Source organism: Nyctereutes procyonoides, unplaced genomic scaffold (assembly GCF_905146905.1).
Source record: "Nyctereutes procyonoides isolate TBG_1078 unplaced genomic scaffold, NYPRO_anot_genome, whole genome shotgun sequence".
NCBI lineage: Eukaryota > Metazoa > Chordata > Mammalia > Carnivora > Canidae > Nyctereutes > Nyctereutes procyonoides.
Window position 1 is genome coordinate 39006803 of NW_026575135.1, and position 26315 is coordinate 39033117.

General features: G+C 38.9%; 1 protein-coding gene across 10 annotated transcripts in view; it reads left to right on the forward strand.

The window, feature by feature from the left end:
* Window positions 1-26315, forward strand: part of FREM1 (FRAS1 related extracellular matrix 1) — a 165193-nt gene that overhangs the window by 38168 nt on the left and 100710 nt on the right. For all 10 annotated transcript variants that reach the window (XR_008661429.1, XR_008661428.1, XM_055302119.1 and 7 more), the window contains exons 5-10: window positions 177-373; window positions 7427-7750; window positions 10779-10887; window positions 14016-14147; window positions 21486-21830; window positions 22450-22592. Coding sequence is in view for 8 of the 10 variants with exons in the window: in XM_055302119.1 (XP_055158094.1) it covers window positions 177-373; window positions 7427-7750; window positions 10779-10887; window positions 14016-14147; window positions 21486-21830; window positions 22450-22592 (1250 nt within the window). In the remaining 2 variants the exon portion in view is untranslated. The remainder of the gene's footprint in view (window positions 1-176; window positions 374-7426; window positions 7751-10778; window positions 10888-14015; window positions 14148-21485; window positions 21831-22449; window positions 22593-26315) is intronic.

The window sequence follows — 26315 nt, forward strand, 5'->3', positions numbered from 1 at the left end:
AAAGAAATTCAGGGGTTGTAGAGTAATGCCCACCCCCTCCTTGAATGATTAGAGGTTATGTGTGTGTATTCTTGAGGCAGTGAGAGGGAGTCAGTATCCATGGGAGGGAGGATTGGTTTTTTAATTTTACAATCATGCTCTAGTGACTGTCTCAACTCAGTTACTGAACATTCTAGAACTGGGAACAGAGCTGAGGTGTCCAGGTGGAAGCTGTGCCCTGGGACTGAAGAAAATGGGAAGTGTCAACGTGAGCTGTGAGGAGTTCCTGTTGATGGGGCTTCATTATCAACACACAGATCCCCCTTCTCCCAACATCGACTACATCTCCATCCAGGTGGACCTCACAGATGGCAGGAGCAAAATCGTATACAAGGTAGAACTGGGGGTTATGTGTCTGTATCCTAGAATGACCTGCTGCAAGAGAGCCACCTCCATGGGGGTGCTCATGTTGGCTGCCATGCCACGGACAGTTCCTCCCCTATTATGGGTGGGACTCCCCTTAATAGAACTAGAACTTCAGGCTTGTTGATTTTTCCAGCAAGTGCTTAACCCCAGAGCTATGTGCAGAATATCAGTGTACGATTTCTTGTCGCTGGCTCTCTTCTAGCTTTGCCAACACTAAGGCAATGGAGGAAGGACTGGGGCCAACCATGCTATCCTTCTTTCTCTTCTCCTTCAGTCTTCTTTAGCTTGTCATGTGGTCTTTTGTAGCACCCTCTCTCTGAGGCTTCATTCGCTCCTTCTTTGTTTGAACCTCTTTTCACCGTTAGAAGAAACCATGGGGCCCAAATGTCAACCAGCAAGGCCACGGGAAACGGAGCAAGGAGAGGCTCAGTTTCATTATTATGGGAATAGCAGATTATATCCTTTTCCCTCTTCCAGGCTCTGAGATGGAAGACCAGGTCATGAAGGAGACAGGTCCCCTACAGCCTTCTCTATCTTTCAGTTTCAGTTAAATTGTCCTCCTGCCCTTTCCTCTTGTTAATCTCTTCACACTGAAATGAAGGTAGAAGATGAAATCAGTTTATATGAAATATTTAACACGCTACTCAACTGATTTATACACCCTATAATTTGTTTATTTGGGTGAGTGGAGCAACTATGTACCAGCTGAAACAGCTTGGATTTTGTGCTGGTATAAGATGATCCAAGATTACGTTCATGAGGGCAGCCTGGGTGGCTCAGCGGTTTAGCGCCTGCCTTCGGCCCACGGCATGATCCTGGAGGCTTCTCCCTCTGCCTGTGTCTCTGTGTCTCTCTGTGTGTGTCTCTCATGAATAAATAAATAAAATCTTTTTTTTTAAGATTTATTTATTTATTTTTGATAGACATAGAGAGAGAGAGGCAGAGACACAGGAGGAGGGAGAAGCAGGCTCCATGCCTGGAGCCTGACGTGGGATTCGATCCCAGGACTCCAGGATTGCGCCCTGGGCCAAAGGCAGGCGCCAAACCGCTGAGCCACCCAGGGATCCCCCAATAAATAAAATCTTAAAAAAAAAAGATTACATTCATGAAAGACCTCCATCTTTCAAAATTTGGCTTCTCACAGGGTTTCTCCCAAGAAACTAAGATTAGGGAACACTGTCACTCCCACAGAATTGATAAGATAAAACATGATAAGAAAATGACAAGACAGGATCAGAGAATTTTAGAGTTGAGATGAAAAAAAAAACCAACTTTGAGATGGTCTGGTCAAATTGATTAGGCAAATCACTTGATGAATTTTAAAGGATAGATTTCTGAGCCTAACATCGACAGCTAAGAGCATGAACACTGGGCCCAGTTTGCCTGGGTTCAAATGTCTGATTACTAGCTTTTGACCATGGATTTTATGCCTCATTTTAAAAATCTTAAGATGGGGATAATAGAATCTACTTCTTAGGGTAATTGAGAGAAATAAATGAGATAATACTTATAAAGCACTTGTCATGAAGCCCGGTACATAGTAAGTACTGTGCATATGCTAGTTAAAAAAGTGACCTGGGAAAAAATGGATCATCAGCTATGTTTGGGAATAACTGGCCTAGCCCAAACGTCTTGTGTGGTGGTGGTCAGAGAAAGTGCATACTGTGCCCGTACATACACGGCCGTTTTATGACTGAGTCAAGACTAAATTCTAGGTCTAACTATTAGTAGATGTCTTCTCATCTTTTTGACACAAAAATATTTTTTAATTTAATTTATTTTATTTTGAGAGAGAGGGAGAGAGTGGGGGAGTGTGGGACCACAGAGAACAAAAGAGACAATCTCAAGCAGGCTCCATGCTCAGTGCAGAGTCTGCCTGACGCAGGGCTCAATCTCAGGACCTGAGATGATGACTCAAGCCAAAATTGAGTCAGATACTTAACTGACTGAGCCACCCAGAAGCCCCAAAACTTCACTTTTATTGCTGTCTTACCTCCATTAAAAAATTAGGCTCATTTTTCTTCCTGAAGAGATTTTTCTTTTTTACCTCTCTATACTGAGTTAGGGTTTTGTTTCTATTTTTAGATCAGTTTGTGATTTTACCCCTTAAAATGACCTTCTTGTTTTATTAATTAACCCACTCCATAGTCAATTTGGCATGCCATAAAACACATTCTTTTATGGATATCAAAGTAATATGTTCACTGTGGAGAATACTTTTTTAAAAAGTCAGAAAGCAAAATAGGTTCTATTTCTTCCACTTTATGCACACACACATACACACACTCATGGTAAGGAGTCGTTTGCACCAGTGTTGGATTTGCTTTATGGATTTGAACTTATACTATATTTGAAGTTTTAAAATATTGTCATTTTATTATTTTTTTGCTTGTACAGTCCAGCCTCATCAAGTGACTAAATGACTATTTCATCCATAATTTCTTCTAGATTCTTAAGGTTTTCTTGTTTACATTAGCCTTTTAAATCAATCTGAAATGAGTTTTAGATACTGTGAAACACGGAACAGGTTTTTTTCTCTCAAATAGCCAAAATTTTCAGCACTATTTGTTGAATAAGGATTTCTGTTTCTCATTGATTTTTGCTTCTTCTATTGTATAGAAAGGTGTTAACATACAATTTCAAGTCTAGCTCTTTTGTTCCTTAGATTTACCACCTTATTCCTGTGCCAGTATCAGTTATCCTAAATCTAAAAGGTCAATAATACACTTTAATATTTTACAGGCAAGTTCTTCCTTATTACTTATCTTCAACGTTTTCTTATCCATTCTCACCTAATCTTAGTTCTCAGTAAAGAATTAATCCATTTATATTTGTTAAAGAAAAGGCCCTAAGTATTTTTTATCAGAATTGGATCATAACTATAAAGTATTTTGGAAATAATTGGAATATTAGAGCATTTACCATATTGAGCCTTCTCATCCAGAAATGAGGGGCCTCACTTCATCTAAGCAAACATTCTTTGATATGTTTCTGTAAAATTTGCAGTTTTCTTCATGTAAGTTGAGCATACCTAATAAGTCCAGTCCTAGGCAGTTTGCTTTTGGGAAATTACTGTGAATAAACACTTTCCACCTTCATTTTATCTTCTCATTGGTTACTGATGATAAATGGGAAAACTATTTTTTTTGGTATAATTTTCTTTTATCTGGCTTCTTTCTTGAATTCAATTATTCTAAGAATTTTTAAGTTCTTTGAGCCTTTGAAGACCTAATTATATCTCTCGGTAATGATGATAATTTTGTCCTTTCTTTTTTAGGAATTAGTCCTCTTATTTTTGCTCTATTCCCCACTAGTTTGGCCAGTATAATATTAAGTATAATGATTCTTATAATAATCTTTGTCATATATTTTATTAATTTTAACTACCCACACTGTCCTTTTTTAATGTTTTTTTCCTTGATTCATCTTTCTTTGAAAGTACTATGGTCACATCTGCTTTTTTCTTTACATGATAACTTTTGATCAACCTTTTACTTTTAATCTTTGTATGTAATTTTATTTTAAATGTCTCTCCTATAAGACACATGTAATTAGAGATATAATTTCAGAATATTTGTCGTGAACATGGGAATATAAGCTATAGTTTTATAATGGATATGTATTTTTTTCTATCATCTTTTTATTTTTTAAAGATTTTATTTATTTGAGAGAGAGAGAGAGAGGAATGAGAGCGTGAGCACAAGTTGGGGGAGGGACAGAGGGAGAAACAGACTCCTCACTGAGCAGGGAGCCCAATGCGGAGCTCAGTCCCAGGACCCTGGGATCATGACCTGAACTGAAGGCAGATGCTTAACCAATGGAGCCACCGAGGTGCCCCTATTATCTTGTTTTATGCTTTCTGGCTAATTAAAAAAAATCATCTTACAATAGAGATTATATTTTCTATGTTTTCCTTCACTCATCTGAGAGTCTTTTATCCCATTTTATGTTTTACTGGGATTTATTTCCAAAACTTAAAGCATTGTTTAACTTGTTTTTTTAACACTTAAGATAAAAAGTGAAATGAGGTCCCTTAGGTCCTTCCTATATATGATGAGGAGTGATCCTATTTATCCTTTCTCCTGGTGATTGCCCACCTTCCAGGCTTTGTTTATACAATCTGCAATTTTAGCTCTGGCATTTGGTTGTTATCCCTGTTATTTCTTTTTAAAAAGATTTATTTATTTATTCATGAGAGACACAGAGAGAGGCAGAGACACAGGCAGAGGGAGAGGCAGGCTCCCTGCGGGGAGCCCGATGTGGGACTCAATCCCAGGACCCTGGATCAGATGTTCAACCACTGAGCCATCCAGGTGTCCCATACCTGTTATTTCTTTTTTTTTTCCATACCTGTTATTTCTTAAATCATCTATCTTTTATTTCAGATAAGCTCTTTTGACACTTCTCTCCATTTTGTTAAGATGTTTAAAATAACATATTTCTTTAGGCTTAACTCTAGGCTTAAATGGTCTTGCTGTTCAGCACCAGTCCTTACACACAGTGATTTTCCCATTCTTGAATTTTCAAAATTATTGCTCTTTAAATAATTTCTTTTTAAGTAGGCTCCACATCCAGCATGGAGCCCAATCTAGGGCTTGAACTCATGACCCTGAGATCAAGACCTGAGCTGAGATCAAGAGCTGAACTGAGATCAAGAGTCTGATGCTTAATTGACCCACCTAGGCACTCCTTTAAATGTTTTTTTTTAAATCTTTTTTTTAATTTTTATTTATTTATGATAGTCAGAGAGAGAGAGAGAGAGAGAGAGAGAGAGAGAGGCAGAGACACAGGCAGAGGGAGAAGCAGGCTCCATGCACAGGGAGCCCGATGTGGGACTCGATCCCGGGTCTCCAGGATCGCGCCCTGGGCCAAAGGCAGGCGCCAAACCGCTGTGCCACCCAGGGATCCCTAAATGTTTTTTTTTTAATGGCATGTAAAGAATAGATACTTTAAACACTGAGATGTTTCAGCATATCATTAATTTGTCTTCATTAAGCATGCAGTGGGAGAGGAGAGGAGTTGATTTCCTTTTTTCTTTGTTCCTCTTCTCTCTTCTGAGTTTTGCTGGCTAGTTTCAGAACTTATGGTCTTGAATGGGTGTTTTGTGGGGAGCATTGGGGAGAGAGGGTTTTGATCAGAAACTGATAGAATATGACGTCATGCTGTATAATTCTGGCAAGTGTTTCCAGCTGATTCTTTGTCTCCAGAACAAATTTTGGTTTCTCTGGGGATTCCCCCATCCTGGAGGTCTCTTTCCGGTGGATCTCATTTCCTGAGAAATGATCTCATTGCATTTCTTGCCTGAATATTCACTTGCAATTCCTCCCACAGCTCTAGGATGATTTCCACCTTCAGCGGCCTGCTGCTGGGATTCTTTGGCTTCTCATGGATGTACCCAAAAGGTCAGAGTCCAGGATGACTCCAGACCAATCCTCTGTCCCACTTGCCCATATCTGGGAACTCTCATATATTTTCTTCTGCCACAAACAAGGACTATAGGGAGATCCCAGAAGAAGCACCATTATTCTTCTGTGTCTGGCCACTTAGCTTACTCCTGTAAGAGCCCAGCATCAGTCCCTTGTGTTCTTATCTGTGAAAGATACATTGTAAGGCTGTCCTCAAGGAAACTTCTCTCCTGACAAGTGAGACAGAGGTAGCATTGCCCATCTTTACTCTCCATGGGGGTATGTGAGGTTGGGGATGGAGGAAGTAACTCAGCATAGCAAAGCGGTCTTCTTTACAAATAGATTTTTCTCTTACCCTTCTCAACCCTTTTCTGTTCTTCTAGTGGGTGAGAGGGTTCTAGACCAGTTCCAGACAATTTGCGTTTATAAATTCTTCCTAGAGTATTGGTATCACATTCACTTTGATATCTGATATTTCTTTCATTGGAACTTAAGTTGAGACTGAGCCAAAAAAAATTCCATTTTCAACATTTTGTTATATATAGATTACAACTTCTAGTCCAATGTCCAGTGTTCAGCATATTGGATGTGACTCTTATCATTTAGTGTTGTTCTTAACAGTCCCATAATAACCAGCATCTTCTGCTCTGAGGATTCTTTCTCATAGCACCTGTTGACACCTCAAATTCCAAGATGCAATTTCCTGGTTTCTCTGGAGATCCTCATTACTGGGGCCTTTTGCTCATAGCTCTCTCATTTGAGGAGGATGCATTTCTAGCCTGACTGGTAACTTTTTAAAATTACCTACTCCTCACTTGGGGACTCAGGGTCTTAACTAACTAGACAACCGAGCCACCATCCTTCAGTTGCATGAGTACTGAGTTATAGAGACATTTCCTTTCATCTTGCCTTAGCCATCTTTAAAACCATATGACAGGAAGTGGGTACAGCAGCCAGAGGAGGTTGGTAGCATGTGCCAGGCACTGCTGAGTGCTTTACTTTGGCTATCTCACTTAATCCTTGGGGGTTAATCCTTGGGGGTTTACTATTTCCATGTTACAAATGGGGGGAAAATATTTAGGAGTTAAATATCCTGTTTAAATAAAATCACACAAATCATAAGTGCTAGAGATAGTGTCAAAGGGCAGTTACTTCCTTTTTTCTTTTTTAAAGATTTTGTTAGAAGAGAGAGAAAGAGCAGGGGCAGAAGGAGAAGCAAACCCTCCCCCCATGGAGCAGGGACCCCAATTTGTGGCTCCATCCCAGGACCCTGGGATCATGACCTGAGCCAAAGGCAGGCACTTAACTGACTGAGCCACCCAAGCATCCCAGGACAGCTCCTTCTGATGCCAAAATGAATGTCCCTTTTCAACCCTGGCTACATATTAGACTCACCGGAGAACTTTAAAAATACCAATTTTCTGGTCCCTTTGGGGAACAATTAAATTAGAACCTACAGAGATGGAGCTTGGGCATCAGTATATGTTTAAAACTCTCCAACGATTCTAATGTGCAGCCAGGCTTCAAGTCATTTCCAAACACACCATATTATTACCATGTATGTGATAGCTTCATTCATATTACTTCCCCTTTGTATTTTCTTTCCCCTTCAAAAGTCAGAGAGTGCGTGGTTGCCCGTCTATATCAGACCTGGCATTCCTAATCAGATTCCAAGGGCTGCGTTCATGGCCATGTTTACTCTGGAAGTGGATCAGTTCATCCTGACCTCTTTGACTACATCCGTTCTGGATTGTGAAGAGGACGAGACCCCAAAGTCCTTGCTGGTGTTTAACATTACTAAAGCGCCACTCCAGGGCTACGTGACTCATCTCTGGGATCACACCAGACCGGTCTCCTCATTCACCTGGAAAGATCTCAGTGACCTGCAGATAGCCTATCAGCCACCGAATAGCAGCCATTCTGTGCGGAGACATTACGAGGTAAGAAAAAAAGGAGACAAAGTGTTAGCCTATTTGGTTTCCAGAGTTATTGGAGAGGGAGGCCACTTCCCCTCACCTTCAGGCTAGTTTGTAGGGTCAGTGCCTCAGAGGAGAATCAATCACTGTAAATCTGGGCCACACTCAGATGCCAAGAGGAGCCAGGTGATGCAAATGAATAAACCCATGGGTTGGGTGGTGGGGAACGGAGACTGTGGGGAGCAGAAGAAAGAGCTGCAGCTTCAGAGGCAGCTGCACCCAAGCTCCGGTGATTGCTGCCCTGTTTTGAAAACAGACAAATATGGACACACCCAGGGTAGCCTTAGCTCTTGTTCTTTCAGAGGAGTTGGAAATCTGTAAGTTTTTTGTGAAAATGTTTCAATTTCTAAATATGGAATACATATTAAAAGTTCTAAAACAAACAAACAAAAAGTTCTAAAACATATTGTGGCAGCTACAAAATTGTATTTCTGAGGGCCACATTTGGCCCAGAGCTCACCAGTTTGAGAACTCTTGTGTCCTTAATGTCCTTTCTACAATACATAGACCATGGAAGTTAGAGATGACTCTGTCCACAATCCTTTCACTAACAAATTCTGTTTTTAAAAAATATTTATTTATTCATTTGAGAGAGAGAGCACAAGTTGGAGGGGTAGGGAGAGGGAGAGAGAATCTCAAGCAGACCTCATGCTGAGTGTGGAGTCCAATTTGGAGCTCGATCCCATGAACCCAAGATTATGACCTGAGCTGAGCTCAGGTCACTCAACCCCCTGTGCCACCCAAGTGCCCCTCATTAATAAATTCTATTCCCTCTTGTTTGGAGGAGTGTTTTACTGGGATCCTAAATTTTAATGAGTAACACTGACTCCAGGTAGGAGATTCTATAATCTCTTTGGAGAACTAATTTCCCTATCAAACACTTTTCCTGTCAGAAAAGTCCTCTTTCTGTCTAATCTAAGTACTTTCTGCTGCTATTCCAGGCTCTTTCATCTTTGTTTTGGATGGGAGCTGAGAACAGCTGGTTACAGTCTGTGCATAATAACCCTTACCAAACTTACCTACCAGCAAGTTGATTTGAACATGAACAGGATGGAAAGTTTAAATGAGCAGATTGATACAGACTTGACTTCAGGTTTATTAAGGAAAATGAGCGTCCCTGGGGTTCCAAATTGTTCTCCATCTAATTTAGGCATTTTCAGCATTTAGCCTCCAGGGCAGACAAAAGACTTCAGGCTGTAAATGCCGTGCTTTGCCCTTTGCTTTTTTTTTTTTTTTTTTCATAATAGTAAGTGGCAGCTGTTTTTTTCTTTCTTGCTCTCACTTCTCATTCCTTCCATATTATAAAGTAATTTCTCTTTAGACGTCTGGTTTTACCCTGAACTCATAAATAAAGCACAGCTACTCAGGCTGCTTCATGTGTCTTTTCCAGCATTGTATAATGTAATCTTAAAGCAGAACCTGTCCAAATATGTGATTTTGTTGTTGTTGTTGTTAGAAGGTGACTTTTTAATTTTCTCAGTGGCAATTAGATGCTTTGCAGATTATGTGGGTTGGAAGCCCTCGGCTCATTCAGCCACCTGGAGTGGGACCCCTGAGAGCAGAACAATGGCCAACCCTTCCGAGGACTGTAATGCCAAGGTGGTCCGTTCTTTCAGCCATGAAAATTCAAACTCATTTTATTAGGTACTCTGTTGGTTTGAGAACAGTGTTTCTTAGTGAGCATGTGACATATGATTTTATATGGCTCGACCTAATAGATATTTACATTACATCTCCAAAAGACATCTCCACCTGGGTATGGTTTCATTTTCAGTCTGTTACTTTGGCAGTCTTGAATCTGTTTCTTTTGTTGGTAGTATTTGCTGATATGTTGCCATTTGATAATTTATCCTCTCTGATGACCAAATGGACATCATTGTCAAATGGATATTTTTCAAAAGTAGGCATGTGCCTTCCATTTCTGTGTTATACGTTATCCTCCCATGTCAGCATCTCATGCAATGTGTGCATAACACATAATAAGGTTCAAAACTTCTCTTCCTTCTGCCCCTCACTCCCTGCCTCCCCTCAACCCCTGCTCGGACACTCTCTCTCAAATAAATAATAAATAAATAAATAAATAAATAAATAAATAAATAAAATCTTTAAAAATATCATATCATATAGCACCATTTATTACTGATGGATTTCATGGAGGCAAATAAAATCTGGATATTTAAAACTATGTTTGGAGAGATAGATGCCTCTGGACCAGGGTCTCTTACAGGCAGTACCATTGGCATTTTGCGCTGGATAATTCTATATTGTGGGGTCTGTCCTGTGCATGGAGCATCCCTGGCCTCTATCCACTATTAGTGGTCAGTAGTACCACCCACCATGAATACCCACTTTTGAGACCAGAAATGTCTCCAGCTATTCCCAAATGTCTCTGGGGCGGGGGGTGGGGGGGCGGACAAAGTCTCCCTCAATTAAAATCCACTGCTCTAGACCCTATGCCTTTGAAAGAGCTGGATTGGTCTGATGCTGGTCTCCTGAGCAATTGCAGGAATCTTTCTCCAGCATATTTGCTTTCAGGTTAAAAGCTTCTTTTATGGGAAGGAAAATTTAAAAATACTGTTAACTAAGGAATAAGATCTAGAGCCTGAAATTGTGAGCTCAGGTTGCCAAAAATGAGATCAGATGGGGCACCTGGGTGGTTCAGTCCATTAAGCATCTAACTCTTGATTTCAGCTCAGGTCACGATCTCAGGGTTGTGAGATGGAGCCCTGTGTTGGGCTCCATACTCAGCGGGGAGTCTGCTTCTCTCCCCCCACATCCCCTCCCCCTGCTCTCTCTTTCTTTCTTTCTCTCTCTCACACTCTCTGTCTCTAAAATAAATAAGTAAATGTTTTAAAAAGAGGGATCAGTCAACAGCAGAAACCTCAATCTGTTTTGCCTCCATCTGTGGTGTATAGTGTATACCCCAGGGAATAATGGTATTTTATGCTATAAATTGTCAATGTGTGATTCTTATGCAACTGTTTGTTTACAGGTGGAGGTGGAGGTTTATGACTTCTTCTTTGAAAGGAGTGTGCCTATTACGGTCCACATCTCCATCAGAACAGCAGATACAAATGCCCCGAGAGTGTCCTGGAACACAGGTGAAACTCAGTATAGGGCGTCAAGCAACATAGCCCTGAAGGGAAGGCAGGAAAGTTTATGGGTTGGGAAAGAAAGGTTGTTTTCTTCCCATTTCACACATGAAACAACTGAAACCCAGACAAGTTAAGGGAATCAGATGGTTGTTTTTGTTTTGTTTTGTTTTTCCTACTGGCAGGGTGAGAAATTTAAATCCAGGATTCCTGTGTGGTGAAGCCAAGTTTTTCCTTTGTAGGAAATAAGCCAGAAGGATACCTTTCAACTGAATGAGGCAAAAAAGTGACTATTTGTGATATTGAACTATAGTTGGACATAGGGAGAAAAAGTCTCCAACTCTGACTATTCAGAGGGAAGAAAGGAAGCTGTAGACTAATTCATTGTCCTGTTTTTAGGACATGCAAGGATGCCATAATACATGAATAAGAGCTTTAACTGCTTTGTTTTAAAAGAAGGTCACTTGTGAGTGGTCTTATAATGCAATGTGTATATTTAGATCAGATGTAAACGGGGAATGTGAATGAAGATTTTCTCTTTTCCCACTGATCCCATTGATAGCATTCAAAACATACTTATAAGTGATGGTGGTAGGCTCTGTTAAGGGGAAAATATTTGTGTCTGATTTAAGTCCTCAGATTGTGGCTTACACACACACATACACACTCACTCACATGCCCTTGCACAAGGGTACCCATACACATGTTTGTATGTGTGTGAGCTTCAGGTGTGTGGAGAACATGGATTGAGCAGTCTTGCAGGTTCTACGTCCCATTCTACCTCTGTTAGAGGGATAATGAAAGAAAAGAAGGAATTGATAACATGAAGTTTAGTAATGATCACATATTAAGTGGATTACTGCTTGAGCATAAAGATTTAATACTCTGTATTATCTGTAAAACTCAAGCTGGTTAAGAGAGCTCAAAATCTGGTTTTGGCTATTTGGATATGAGAATCTTTTTTAAAATGAATTTTTACCTATTATGAACTTAATATATGTTCATCATTGAAAACTTGGAAAGTGTATTAAACAATAGGAATGAATGAATGGGTAATAATAATAATTATGGTAACAATGATGAATGGATAGTAATGAGTAAATGAATGAAATAGTAATGAATCAATAAAATCATTTATTACTTCACCATGAAGACCAAACCACTGTTAATATTTTGCTGTATATACTTCTAGTGTTCTTGTTTGCTCTTCTGCTGTCTCCCATGATGCCTGGGACTGTGCTGTACCATACACTCTTGGCTTCAAAACCCTTATTACGAGTCACAGTCATATTCTTTTTTTTTTTTTTTAATTTTTAAGTAGGCTCCACACCCAGCATGGAGCCCAGGGTGGGGCTTGAACTCATGACCCTGAGGTCAAGACCTGAACCAAGACAAAGAGTAATAATAAGATGCTTCACCAACTGAGGCACCCAGGAGCCCCTAACAGAAATTATTTATAAGTGCTTGTCCTTTCTCCCTTCTTTCCTCCCTTCTTTCTTTCTTTTCTTCCTCCATCCCTTCTTTCCCCCTTTTTCTTTCTCTCTCTCTCCTTCTTCATACTGTATGTCCTATCCCAAGTTCCCTAGCCAGCAGTCCTTGAGGCAGGTCATATGCACTAACCCTATACTGAAAACAAGAAGAGGAAAAGGAAATTGTGGGGAACAAATAAAAAGGTGGCATGACAAAGTTTATGAGAAAGTGAAGTTGATTGTTAGCCATGCTGGTGTCTCCAGAAGGAGATGGAACCACTGTGTGTGGTCAGTCAGGGGTGGGATGGGGGAGGGGTGAATAGTCTCTCTCTTAGCTGCTTTCCATCTCCTGTCTCACTGTGGTCAGTTTGCCTCAATGGATGTCGACTCCCCACATGTCCATGATGTGGTACCTGGCCCCTCTTTGTGACTACTACACAAACTCCCTGTGTCCCCTGGTGTAGGACCTGGCCATGGTCACAAGGGTAAGTCATGCCAAAACCTGGCCCTTGCCCAAGAGAATGGTTGAGCCAACCAGCCATATCAGTAGATGAGGCAAAGGTGGCAGCCAGAACTTTATAATTGTGGGGACTCTGGGGACCCTTGTGGGGCTGCTGCTGCAGGAAAGGGGGCACATGGTCACAGCCAGGGAGGCAGGGAAAGCTGGGCAGGTTTGAAAGGGAGTGTAACCCAGTCCATCCATACACTGCCTCTAAGTTTTATCTACTTGGTTCCTTAAAAAGCTTTGCTCCCTTTTAAGATTCTTTGCAATCTGTCAACTCCCGGATCTACTGAATAATGGGAATGGTTGGTGATGCTCAGCTCCCTGTTTTAACTGGAGTGTTCCAGCCAGGATCTGTATTCTTACTGCTCTGAGTAGCAATTACCCTCCAGCATGCTGGGTCCAAGGAGAAGATTTTATTGCATTTCCTTTAGTTAAATTCAGTCTTCATTGCAAAGTGTCAGACACTTCATGTCTAATACTCTTAAACACTCCCCTAGCGTAGTAGCTCCATATTTGCACATTTAACCACTTTACATTCTCCTGTGAGCTACTCTTGTACTCTTAACTCACATGTAAAAGCTCTTCTGATTCTTTTGCTCGCTAAAATTACCTGGATGCCATCTTCGAAAAATTCCTTGTGGACATTTTTGAATGAGAGAACACTGGGAACATCTGTTCTTTCCTTTAATATTTATATTCTGGCATCACCATGCTTCCAATGGATATATAAGGAACCAGTTGTCAGATTGGAGTTAATAGTATGAAAAGTATATTTTCCTGCACCTGGGTGGTGCAGTTGGTTAAATATCTGACTCTTGGCTTCAGCTCAGGTTGTGATCTCAGGGTCATGAGATTGAGCCCCACATAGGGCTCCATGCTGAGTGTGGAGTTTGCTTGAGTTTCCCTCTCCCTCTACTTCTCCTTCTGGTTCTCCCTTCTGCGCTCTTTCTCTCAAATAAATAAATAAATAAATAAATAAATAAATAAATCTTAGAAAAAGAAAATATTACCAAAAATAAAAACTAAATTCCAATTTCTTGAAAAGCTTTCAAAGATACAATTTTCAGCTAGTTTTGTGAGTGAAAATTCATTAATCTTGTCTTAAAATAGGCATGTTGGCATGTCATAGAACTTTCATGACAGTTTTCTGTTTTCTCTTGTAGGTCTGAGTCTTCTAGAGGGGCAGTCTCGGGCCATCACTTGGGAACAGTTTCAGATTGTCGACAATGATGACATCCATGCTGTCCAGCTGGTCACCGTGGGCGGCCTGCACCATGGACGACTTACACTAAGAGGTGAAATATCAGCCTCTCTAACCTAGAAGAGAACCCAAGAAATAGTCTCTCCAAAGGCAGATCATATTTAACAGGATGTACATAGCATCTTTTGGTCCTCATTTCTTTCTCTTTTTTTCTCCCAAGTTTTAATTTAAATTCTAGTTGATTAACATATAGTGTAATATTGGTTTAGAAGTAGAATTTAATGATTCATTAATTACATATAACATCCAGTGCTCATCACAAGTGTCTTCCTTAATACCATCCTCCACCTACCTCCCCTCCATTAACCCTCAGTTTATTCTCTATAGTTAAGAGTTTCTTAATGTTTCCTTCCCTCTCTTTTCCCCCCTCCCTCTATGTTCATCCATTTTGTTTCTTATATTCCACATGTGAGTGAAATCATATGGTATTTGTCTTTCTCTGATTGACTTATTTTGCCTAGCATAATATACTCTAGCTCCATCCATGTCATAGCAAATGGCAAGATCTCATTCTTTTTGATGGCTGAGTATTATTCCAATATGTGTGTGTGTGTGTGTGTGTGTGTGTGTGTATACCACACCATTGTGTGTACACAACTTCTTTATCCATCAGTCGGTGGACATTTGGGCTCTTTCCATAATTTGGCTATAGTTGACAATACTGCTATAAACATCGGAGTGTATATACCCTTTTGAATCAGTATTTTTTTTCTCTTTTTTTTAAATCAGTATTTTTGTATACATTGAGTAAATACCTAGTAGTGCAATTGCTGGGTCACGGGTAGTTCTATTTTTAACTTTTTGGGGAAACTTAATACTGTTTTCCAGAGTGGTTACACCAGTTTTTATTCCCATCAACAGTGCAAGAGGGTCCCCCTTTATCCACATCCTCGCCAACATCTACTGTTTCTTATGTTGTTCGTTTTAGCCATTTTGACAGGTATGGAGTGGTATCTCTTCATAGTTTTGATTTGTATTTCCCTGATGATGAGTGATGTTGAGCACCTTTTCATGTGTCTGTTGGCCATCTGTGGATCTTCTTTGGAAAAATGTCTATTCATGTCTTATGCCTATTTGTTAAGTGGATTATTTGTTTTTTGGGTGTCAAGTTTGCTATATATATTAGATACTAACCCTTTATCAGATATGTCATTTGCAAATATTTTCTCCCTTTCTGTAGGTTGCCTTTTAGTTTTGTGGATTGTTTCCTTCACTGTGCAGAAGCTTTTTGTCTTGATGAAGTCCTAATAGTTCATTTTTGCTTTTGTTTCTCTTGCCTCTGGAGATGCGTCTAGTAAGAAGTTACTGTGACTGAAGTTAAAAAGATTGTTGCTTGTGTTCTCCTCTAGGATTTGGATTGTTTCTTGTATCACATTTAGGTCTTTCATCCATTTTGAATTGATTTTTGTGTATGGTATAAGAAAGTGGTTCATTTTCATCCTTTTGTATGTTACTGTCCAGTTTTCCCAACACCAATTGTTGAAAAGACTATCTTTTTTCTATTGGATATTCTTTTCTGTTTTGTTAAAGATTAGCTGACCATAGAGTTGAGGGTCCATTTATGTGTTTTCTATTCTATTCCATTGATCTGTGTGTTTGTTTTTGTGCTAGTACCATACTGTCTTGATGATTACAGCTTTGTAATACAGCTTGAAGTCTGGAATTGTGACGCCTCCAGTTTTGCTTTTCTCTTTCAAGATTGTTTTAGCAATTCAGTCTTCTGTGGTTCTATACAAATTTTAGAATTGTTTTTTTCTAGCTCTGGGAAAAATGCTAGTGGTATTTTGATGGAGATTGCATTAAATATGTTGATTGCTTTGGGTAGCATAGATATTTTAACATTTGTTCTTCCAATCCATAAGCATGGAACATTTTTCCATTTCTTTGTGTTATCTTCAATCTCTTTCATAAGTGTTCTGTAGTTTTCAGAGTACAGATTTTGTACCTCTTTCGTAGGTTTATTCTTAGATATCTTAGGGGTTTTTTTGCAATTGTAAATGGGATTGATTCCTTGATTTCTGTTTCTGCTACTTCATTATTGGTGTATAGAAATTCAACAGATTTCTCTACCTTGATTTTGTATCCTACAACTTTGCTAAATTCATCTGTCAGTTCTAGCAATATTTTGGTGGAAACTTTTGAGTTTTCTCCATGGAGCCATCTGCAAATAGTGAAAGTTTGACTTCTTCCTTAATAATTTGGGTGCCTTTATTTCTTGTTGTCTGATTGCTGAGGCTAGGACTTCCAGTACTGTGTTAAATAACTGATCAGAGTGGACATCCTTGTCTTGTTCTTTTTTTTTTTTTAAAGATTGTATTTATTTATTCATCAGAGGCACAGAGAGAGAGAGAGAGAGAGAGGCAGAGACACAGGCAGAGAGAGAAGCAGGCCCCATGCAGGGAGCCCGATGTGGGACTCGACCCCGGGTCGGCAGGATCACGCCTTGGGCCAAAGGCGGGCCCCAAACCGCTGAGCCACCCGGGCTACCCCCTTGTCTTGTTCTTTTTTTTTTTTTCCTTGTCTTGTTCTTGATCATAGAGGAAAAGCTTTCAGTTTTTCCCCATTAGGGATGATACTTGCTGTGAGTCTTTTGTATATGATTTTTATGATATTGACGTATGTTCCCTCTATCCCTACTTTGTTGAGGATTTTTATCAAGAATGAATGCTGTATTTTGTCAAATGCTTTTTCTGAACCTATTGGGAGGATCATATGATTCTTATCCTTTCTTTTATTAATGTGGTATATTATGTTGATTAGTTTGCAAATGTTGAACCACCAGTGCAGCCTAGGAATAAATCTCAATCATGGTGACTGATTCTTTTAATGTACTGTTGGATTTGACTTGCTAGTATCTTGTTGAGAATTTTTGCATCATCAGGGATATTGGCCTGTAATTCTCTTTTTTAGTGCAGTCTTTATCTGGTTTTAGAATCAAGGTAATGCTAGTCTTATAGAAGGAGTTTGGAAATTTTCTTACCATTCCTACTTTTTGGCACAATTTGAGAAGAATAGGTATTAACTCTAATTTAAAAGTCTGATAGAATTCTCCTGGGAAGCCATCTTGCCCTGGACTTTTATTTGTTGGGAGATGTTTTATTACTAATTTAATTTCTTTGCTGGTTATGGGTCTGTTCAAATTTTCTATTTATTTCTGTTTCAGTTTTGGCAGTTTGTATGTTTCTAGGAATTTGTCCATTTCTTCCAGATTGCTGTTTGTTGGCATGTAATTTTTCATAATATTCTCTTTTGATTACTTGTATTTCTGTGGTGTTGGTTATGATCACTCCTCTCTAATTTGTGATTTTATTTATTTGTGTACTTTCTATTTTCTTTTTTAATAAGTCTGGCAAGGGGTTTAACAATTTTATTAATTCTTTCAAAGAACCAGCTCCTGGTTTCGTTGATCTGTTTTACAGTGGATTTTTTGTTTGTTTGTTTCTATATCATTTATTTTCATTCTTCTACTGGCTTTAGTTGCTCTTTTAGGTTATGTATTTGAGACTTTTCTTGTTTCTTGAGGAAGGCTTATATTGTTAGATACTTCCCTCTTTTGACCACTTTCATTGCATTTCAGGCTTTAGACTGTTGTGTTTTCATTTTCACTTCTTTCCATATATTTATTTCTTCCTTAATTTCCTGTTTAACCCATTCATTCTTCAAAGGGATGTTTTTCTCTCTCCATGTATTTGTAGTTTTTCTAAATTTTTTCTTGTGGTTGACTTCAAATTTCATAGTGTTGTGGTCTGAAAATATACATGATATGATCTCAATATTTTTGTAATTGTTGAGGCTGATTTGTGATCCAGTCTGTGATCTGCTCTGGAGAATGTTCCATGTGCACTCAAAAAGAATGCATATTCTGCTGCTTTAGGATGAAATGTTCTGAATATATCTGTTAAGTCCATCCGGTCCAGTATGTCATTCAAAGCCATTGTTTCCTTGTTGATTTTCTGCTTGGGTGATCTGTCCATTGCTGTAATAAATAGGGTATTAAAGTCCCCTACTATTATTATATTATTATCAATGAGTTTCTTTATGTTACTAACTGATTTATGTATTTGGGTGCTTCCAAGTTGGGGGCATAAATATTTACAGTTGTTAGATCATCTTGTTGGATAGAGCCCTTAATGATGATATAGTATCCTTCTTCATCTCTTGTTACAGTCATTAATTTAAAATCTAGTTTGTCTGATGTAAGTATGGCTACTCCGGTTTCTTGTGACATCCATTAGCATGATAGATGGTTCTCCAAGCTCTCACTTTCAATCTGCAGGTTACTTTAGGTCTAAAATGAGTCTCTTGTAGGCAGCATATAGGTGGATCTTTTTTTTTTTTAAGATTTTATTTATTAATGAGAGACACAGAGAGAGAAAGAGAGAGAGAGGCCGAGACACAGGCACAGGGAGAAGCAGGCTCCATGCAGGGAGCCCGATGTGGGACCCAATCCCGTGTCTCCAGGATCACACCCTGGGCCAAAGGCAGTGCTAAACTGCTGAGCCACCTGGGCTGCCCGGATATTGTTTTTTTAATACATTCTGATACCCTGTGTCTTCTGATTGGAGTATTTAGGCCATTTATATTCAGAGTGGTTTTTGATAGATTTGAATTTATTTATATTTATATTTATATTGTATTATAAATCCATTGTATTACCTGTACAATTGATGTTTCTGGAGATTGTCTCTATTCCTTTCTAGTCTTTGTTGCTTTTGGTCATTCTTTCCTACTCATAGAGTCCCCTTTAGTATTTCTTGCAGGGCTGGTTTAGTGGTCATGAACTCCCATAGTTTTTGTTCGTCTGGGAAACTCTATCTCTCCTCTATTCTGAATGACAGCTTTGCTGGATAAAGTATTCTTGGCTGCATATTTTTCTCATTCAGCATGTTGAATATATCATGATACTTTATTCTGGCCTGCCAGATTTCTGTGGAGAGATCTGCTGTGAACCTGATTTGTCTTCTCTTATAGTTAGGGATTTCTTTTCCCTTGCTGCTTTCAGGATTCTTTTCTTATCTCTGTATTTTGCAGATTTTAGATGATATATCTTGGTGTTGGCTTGCTTTGGTTGATTTTGATGGGAGTTTTGGTACCTCCTGGATTTGGATGTCTCTTTCCTCCCCCAGATTAGGGAAGTTTTTAGCTATAATTTGTTCAAATTAGCCTTCTGTCTTAGGCCTCATTTCTAAATGAATTGTCATGTCTAGAAAATCTGGAGATCTCGAAGCCATTAGCGTCTGTGTTAGGATGCTCACATCAGTGGATGACTATTTATTTATTTATTGAAGGGGCAGGAGGAGAGGGAGAAAGAGAACCTCAGGCAGACTCCCCACTGAATGTGAGTCCATTGCAGGGCTCAATCCCAGGACCTTGAGATCCTTATCTGAATCAAAATCAAGGGTCAGACTCTTAACTGACTCAGCTATCCAGATGCCTCTGGAAGACCTTTTATGAGTAGCATCTCATGCTACTCATTTAAATCATTTAAATCTCAGATCTCCTTCTAAATATATGCTTAAACTGATGATCTTATCCCAGTTGGAAGACAAAATATTTCCCTGATTCACAAAATTGTGATGAGAAACAGAAAAACTTTGCTTTTTTAATACTTGGTAATCATTCTGATATTATATTGTTAGTAGCATTGTGTTATTATGTTAACTGTTTTATAAGGATGGTAGTTAACAAGGTATTAGCCATAATAAAAATAATATTCATATCATATGATAATATAGTCCATTTCTTGTAGTGAGCTTAGAGGAATTAATTCAATTATACTCTTGGTATTCCTAAGTATAAAACAGAAAGAGAGCTCTTATTTATTATCATTTGTGATTAGGAATTCTGAAATAAAAAATAAAATGATAAATTCTCTTGCCCAATCCCAGGAAAGTAGGAGGTCAGCATAAGCCTGGGCGTATCAGTTAGGGTGGATATTCAGCTGCATGGAATGGAAACCCATTTTCCATTTTAAATAACCCAGTTATTTAAAAATTCAAGAGTTATTTTCCTCATGTGACAAATTGCCCAGAGGTAGGCATTCTAGATCCATGATTCCAGGACCTCTTTCTGGTCTGACAGTGGTCACCAGATGGTGCCTATATCTCCAGACTTTGGGTCTGCGTTCTAGGAAGGAAGAAGGAGAAGGGACAAGTTACGTCAATTAATTTGCTTTCTTTAATAACTTTTTGCTGGAACCGGATACGTGGGTTCCACTTAAATCTACCAAGTCACGTACTACCCCCTAGATGGAATGAAGTGTGGGAACCTGAGTATTTTTAAATGATCATATTGCTATTCCAAATAAAACTAGAATTCTGATACTGGTGAAAAATCAGAAAGTGACTACTGAGCAAGTAACCTGTACTATCTATTATACAAATGTTTAATCACTTATTCCAGTGAGGGCTTTAAAACATATGAGAAGAGGGGATCCCTGGGTGACTCAGCGGTTTGGCGCCTGCCTTTGGCCTAGGGCGCAATCCCGGAGTCCCGGGATCGAGTCTCGCGTCGGGCTCCCGGCATGGAGCCTGCTTCTCCCTCCTCCTGTGTCTCTGCCTCTCTCTCTCTCTTTCATAAATAAATAAATCCTTTTTTAAAAAAACAAACAAACAAAACAAAAAACCCAAAAAACAAACAAACAAACAAACAAACAAAACCAGTATGAGGAGATACTGGGGCACCTGCCATCAAGAATTGTAATCATTTATGCAGAGTGAAGCAATGTTTATTAATACTGTAGAAATGAAGAGTAGAGTGGTAGCCCATATGATGTTGTGGCTCAGAGGAGGTAGAAAATAGTACTAATATTTTTTTTCTTTGTCCTAGATACTGTACAAAGCATTATACATACTCTACCTTATATTAGCTTTATGAAATGAGGTACAATTATTATTCCCACTTTACAAATGGAGAACTTGAGATTTAGATAAGTTGACTTGTCTAAGGCGATGTACCTAAAATGTGACTGAACTGGGATTTGAATCTGGGCCATTTGATATCAGAGCTCTAGCTCTTGGTCAATAAGCAAGTGATTCTCAAACTTTAGCATGTGTTAGACTCTTCAGGAAGTTTGGTAAAATACAGATTGCTGGGGCTCACCTCCAGAACTTGGCATTTCTAATGACTTCCCAGATGGTACTGCTGCTCCTGGTTCGAAATTGCCCATCTAAGTAGTGCTGCCATGTAGGATGATAACAATGAGTTTGATAATAATTAACATATTTTGTAGGCTTACTGTTCTTTAGGTTCTCTCATCCTTAGTAGGGAATATGAGATATGTATGATTGTCCCTGTTTTATAGATGCTTTCACTACAGCTGCTCCTTCTGCACCCCTCATTCAGTCAGCTCCATCTCTGCTCTCTCCATCAGGCGGCAAAGGATTTCTCTTCACTGTGGCTGACCTTCAGGCTGGAGTTGTTCGCTATCATCATGATGATAGTGACTCCACCAAAGATTTTGTGATCTTCAGGATATTCGATGGCCATCACAGCATCCGCCATAAGTTTCCCATCAACATTTTGCCCAAAGATGATAGTCCCCCATTTCTCATAAGCAATGTTGTGATTGAACTGGAGGAAGGGCAGACCATACTGATCCAGAGTTCTATGCTGAGAGCATCAGACATGGACTCCAGTGATGACTACATCTACTTTAATATCACGAAACCTCCTCAGGCTGGAGAGATCATGAAGAAGCCAGGGCCAGGACTGATAGGTAAGTTTTGAATAAAGATTTTTGGTGTCAGAATTTGTACAAAGGTGGACATCAAGTTTATGAGGTAAGATATTCCCATTTTATGGATGGGAAGCCTGATACTTAAAAAAGTTAAATTGATCTATTCAAATTTGTGCATCTAGCAAGTTCCAGAGCTGAACCTCAAGGTAACCATTACCCTATGAAAAATTAAGTCTGCCAAGCACGATGACAGAACAAATAAGTTTGAAGAGAAGTGTTTGGCCTCTTCTAAATTATTGATAAAATAATTTCACAAATAACATTTGTTTATGCTTTATTAGAATAATTTCATAACATAATTTCAAGACCACTTCTTGAAGTAGTCAGAAATAACAAAATAGGTATCAAGTATTAGTGTTATTCAAGAATGTTTCTTAAAAATATTTTTGTAATGCTAATTTTTTTACCTTTTTTAAGGCAGGTGTAGCAACTTTAATTTTTCTACTTATTTATAAGCTTTGTTAGGAGTATTTATGAAGATTTCTGGGATACATACACCATGCTAGGCAGAGAACACTTTGGAAACAGGTCCAGTATCTTTTTACCCCAAATCTGAAAGATTGTTACAAAAGTATGTGGTGTTTTGTGGACCCGATAGGCTATCCTGTCCCTGGCTTCCTTCAGAGGGATCTATTTAATGGCATCATTTACTATCGTCACTTTGGTGGAGAGGTCTTTGAAGACTCTTTTGAATTTGTCCTGTGGGACAGCCATGAACCTCCAAATTTCTCAGTGCCACAGGTAAGAGGCCATCTCTGAATACCATTCTTAAGTATTATCCACAGATGTCCATTCTGGGAGGTGTCTTTTTTTTCATTCTGGGAGGTGTTATTAGAAACTACATAAAAGCAGGTTTTAAGGTTCAAAGTTGAGAAGCAATGGATTCAACGATTAAGTCAATTTCTTTGCAACAAGACGTCTCTACCATTTTCTTTCCTAATAAGTCTTGTCAATTATTGTACTTGTAAATTATTGTATTTGTAAATATTGCATTTGTAAGTTCTTTGTCAAAACTCCATGTATGCAGTTTCTCAAGATCATTTCACCATGGGGCTCTTTTATACAGAATAGACTCCCAGAATTTGCTGACCTTATAACATGAAGAAAACACTGGCATTTTGTGTGTAGTGGCTGCAGTATAGTCTCTGAAGTTACACTGCCCATGTTTCTCTCCCGTCCTTGACCCTAGCTAACTGATTGACCTGTTCCTCAGTTTCCTTATCCTTAAAATAGATAAGAATACAACTTCGTTATAGAACAATTGTGAGGGTAAGTGAGATAATCACATATAAAGTACTGAGAAGTTTCTGGCACATGGCAAGTACTCAATAGATAAATTAGCTTTTGAAGAACTGTAAGTTTTGTTGATTCTGAAAAACTATAAGGTTTACCACCACTCAAGTATATCATTTACGTATATAGGATGCAGAAATAGGTATAAGGAGGCATTCTCATATAGAAATTACAAATTACAGAAGATGGAGTTAGCATTGGATCTGGACAACTATAAACTATAAAAGAGTAGGCTCCATGCAAAGAGAGGATGACTGGTGGTAGGGATGGAAAAAAACCGTTGAAAATATGTGATCACTTACTATACATGGTTCTTTTTGCTAGGCATTTTATACCTATGATCTTGGAAGGTGGCATGTATAGAGACCTCAGCAAATCTAGGACCAGCCCTAGAATGATTTTTTAAAAGATTTGTTTGTTTATTTTAGAGCTGGAGAGGGCTAGAGGGAGAGGGAGAAGGAGGAAGCAGACTCCCCGCTGAGCGGGGAGCCTGATGCAGGGCTCCATCTCACGACCTTGACATCATGACTTGAGCTGAAGTCAAGAGTCAGAGGTTTAGGGGGATCCCTGGGTGGCTCAGCGGTTTAGCGCCTGCCTTCCGCTCAGGGCGTGATCCTAGAGTTCCGAGATTGAGTCCCACATCAGGCTCCCTGCATGGAGCCTGCTTCTCCCTCCGCCTGTGTCTCTGCCCCTCTCTTTCTCTTTATCTCTCTCTCTCTCTGTCTCTGTCTCTGTGTCTCTCATGAATAAAAAAAAAAAAACTTAAAAAAAAGAGTCGGAGGTTCAACAGACCAAGCCACTCAGGTGCCCCTCTAAAATGATTTCTTAAAGCATGTATCACTATTGGTTATATAATGCTTCTCATAATATCACAGTCACCCGCATTAGCTGCTACATAGGTTATTGAGCTATTTTTATCTGTTTGCCAAAACAAAGGGATACAAAAAAGGACAGTCAGGAAGAATCACACTAGAGAGCACAGAAACTAAGGGAACTAGGTGATCCCTGGAAAGAGAATGGAGGATGAATGAGAAAATTCTTAATTCATCTACATATTGAATTGATTCTTTTACGAATAACAACTCTCTTTTTTCATCAATGTATTATTGCCATTTCTAGATTGCATTTTTGCTTGAGACCTTAGTTGACTTGATAATCGCAAATGGCTACTACTAACAGGATTTATTTTTAAATCTCCTATTGTATCTATACAAACTGATCTGTTTCTGACTAGAATACCATATCACTTTTAGCAGACTATGTGTTTTTTAAAAAACTGAAAGCTCAGGACTTCTTTTTCCTTTTCTGTTATTATCTATTTTATACATCATAGGTATAGATTTACTTATATTTATCTCATATTTATAGATCAAATGGAGATGTGAAATCTTTCTGTAATAAGATAATGAAAACCTTATTGAATGAGAATATTTCTAAATCTTGGCAAATAAGTCAGACCAAACTCTCTAGATCCAGTTACAAGTTTATTCCCTATGATGGATGGATTTCTAAAGAAAAGGTCATGATTATGTTTTTTTTCCTTTGGTTTCATCTTCATAATCTGTGTTGAAAAAGAGATACAGAGAGAGAATCTATGAATTTGCTGTAAGAATCAAAGAGTTGGCCACATTCTTGTAACTGAGGATAATTAAAACCTGTTAATACAGTGGCAGAGTGTTTGGTGGCATTCCTCTGGCATCCATTCCTCCCCCCCTCCCACTTCTGATTAGTGACAGCTTTAGCTTAATCCTTCTCCAGACTATGAACCTACTTTTAGCTATAACATCACTTGTTCCAGGAATCCTTCTCCGATGCCCCTCATTCCATAACTCCCCCAGGCTGGGTCAGGTTGCCCTTTAATATGATCCAATATCAAATAACCATAATGTGAGGCCATTCATTATTTGTCTTATTGGATCAGCTGTGAGCTTATTGATGACAGGAATCACAAATTATTTATCTCTGCATCTTCAGACTTTGGTATCAGACTCAAAGTAGAACCTCAAGAATTGTTTTTTTGTGTGTGCCAAAATGAACTCTGATTCTTTCCATTTTTATCAAAAGTAAGAGAAAATAAGAAGATTGAAACATTTGGTAGGAACTGGGGAGGGAGTAACATAGGGAGGGAATAAGTATAAAGCTTTATTCTTCAGAGTTTCTAGGAATTAGTATGTGCACAGCAACAAAACAAGTATTTTGTGTATTGTGCTGGTAAATGTTTTTGTATTGTAAACCCCCAATATCATCATCAAAATTCTAATTTTTAAGAAACTTACATGATCAAAATTTAGTCTACTTGATGATTTCATCTTCAATTTGAACAAGTATGCAGTCATGTCTTACAGATAAAAATTCAGCAAAACCTGTAAAATAGTCAACAAAATCTGCAATCCACCATTAACTGAAAGTCCAGATAAAAAAGGTTGCATGATGGGAGCTTTTGTGATCAGAAGGTACTGTGGTCACCAACAATTAAAGTAGGGCCCGAGATTGCTTAAGCCACACTGTTAGAAAACTTTGTTTTACAGAGACAGAAAGCAAAGATATCCTCAGGTGAGACACAATGCACATAAAGCAGGAAAGAAGTTATGTAGGCAGAGATGCTCTTTCCATCCTCTCATCCTCTACTGAGCACTCTTCTATGAGGTTGACTGACACACCAACAGTATATCTACACATTAGCAGGAAAACCTTTCCCTCTTTCTATCTTGGTTGTCATTACTGTCATCAAATAAAGCCTCACGCACTCAATGTTTTTTGAAAAATATTCTCTTCTTTCTCCTTACTAGAGGCCTTTATAGGGTTTAAGTTGTAAGAGATCTTAAACCAGGAGAAAGTGATATTAGAAGTAAAGTGGGATGGATGAAGGGATGGGTGAACTAGGTGATGGGGATTAAGGAGTGTACGTGATGTGATGAGCACCAGATAATTAAAATAAAAACTTAAAAACAAAGTAAAATGGAGAATGCAAAATAAGGATAGATGAGAGAAACAGAAAGAGCACTAAGAAACTGGGGAAGAAAGGAAGCGGGTACCACAAAGTCCTGTGAGTCAAGTGAAAGGAAGCAACTGGATGTGACTAGATGAGAGAACAGGCACCCAGGGCAAGGGCATTTGTCAGAAGTCAGACTGGAAAATGAGGTGGGTAAAACTAACATTGATAGTAGTTCC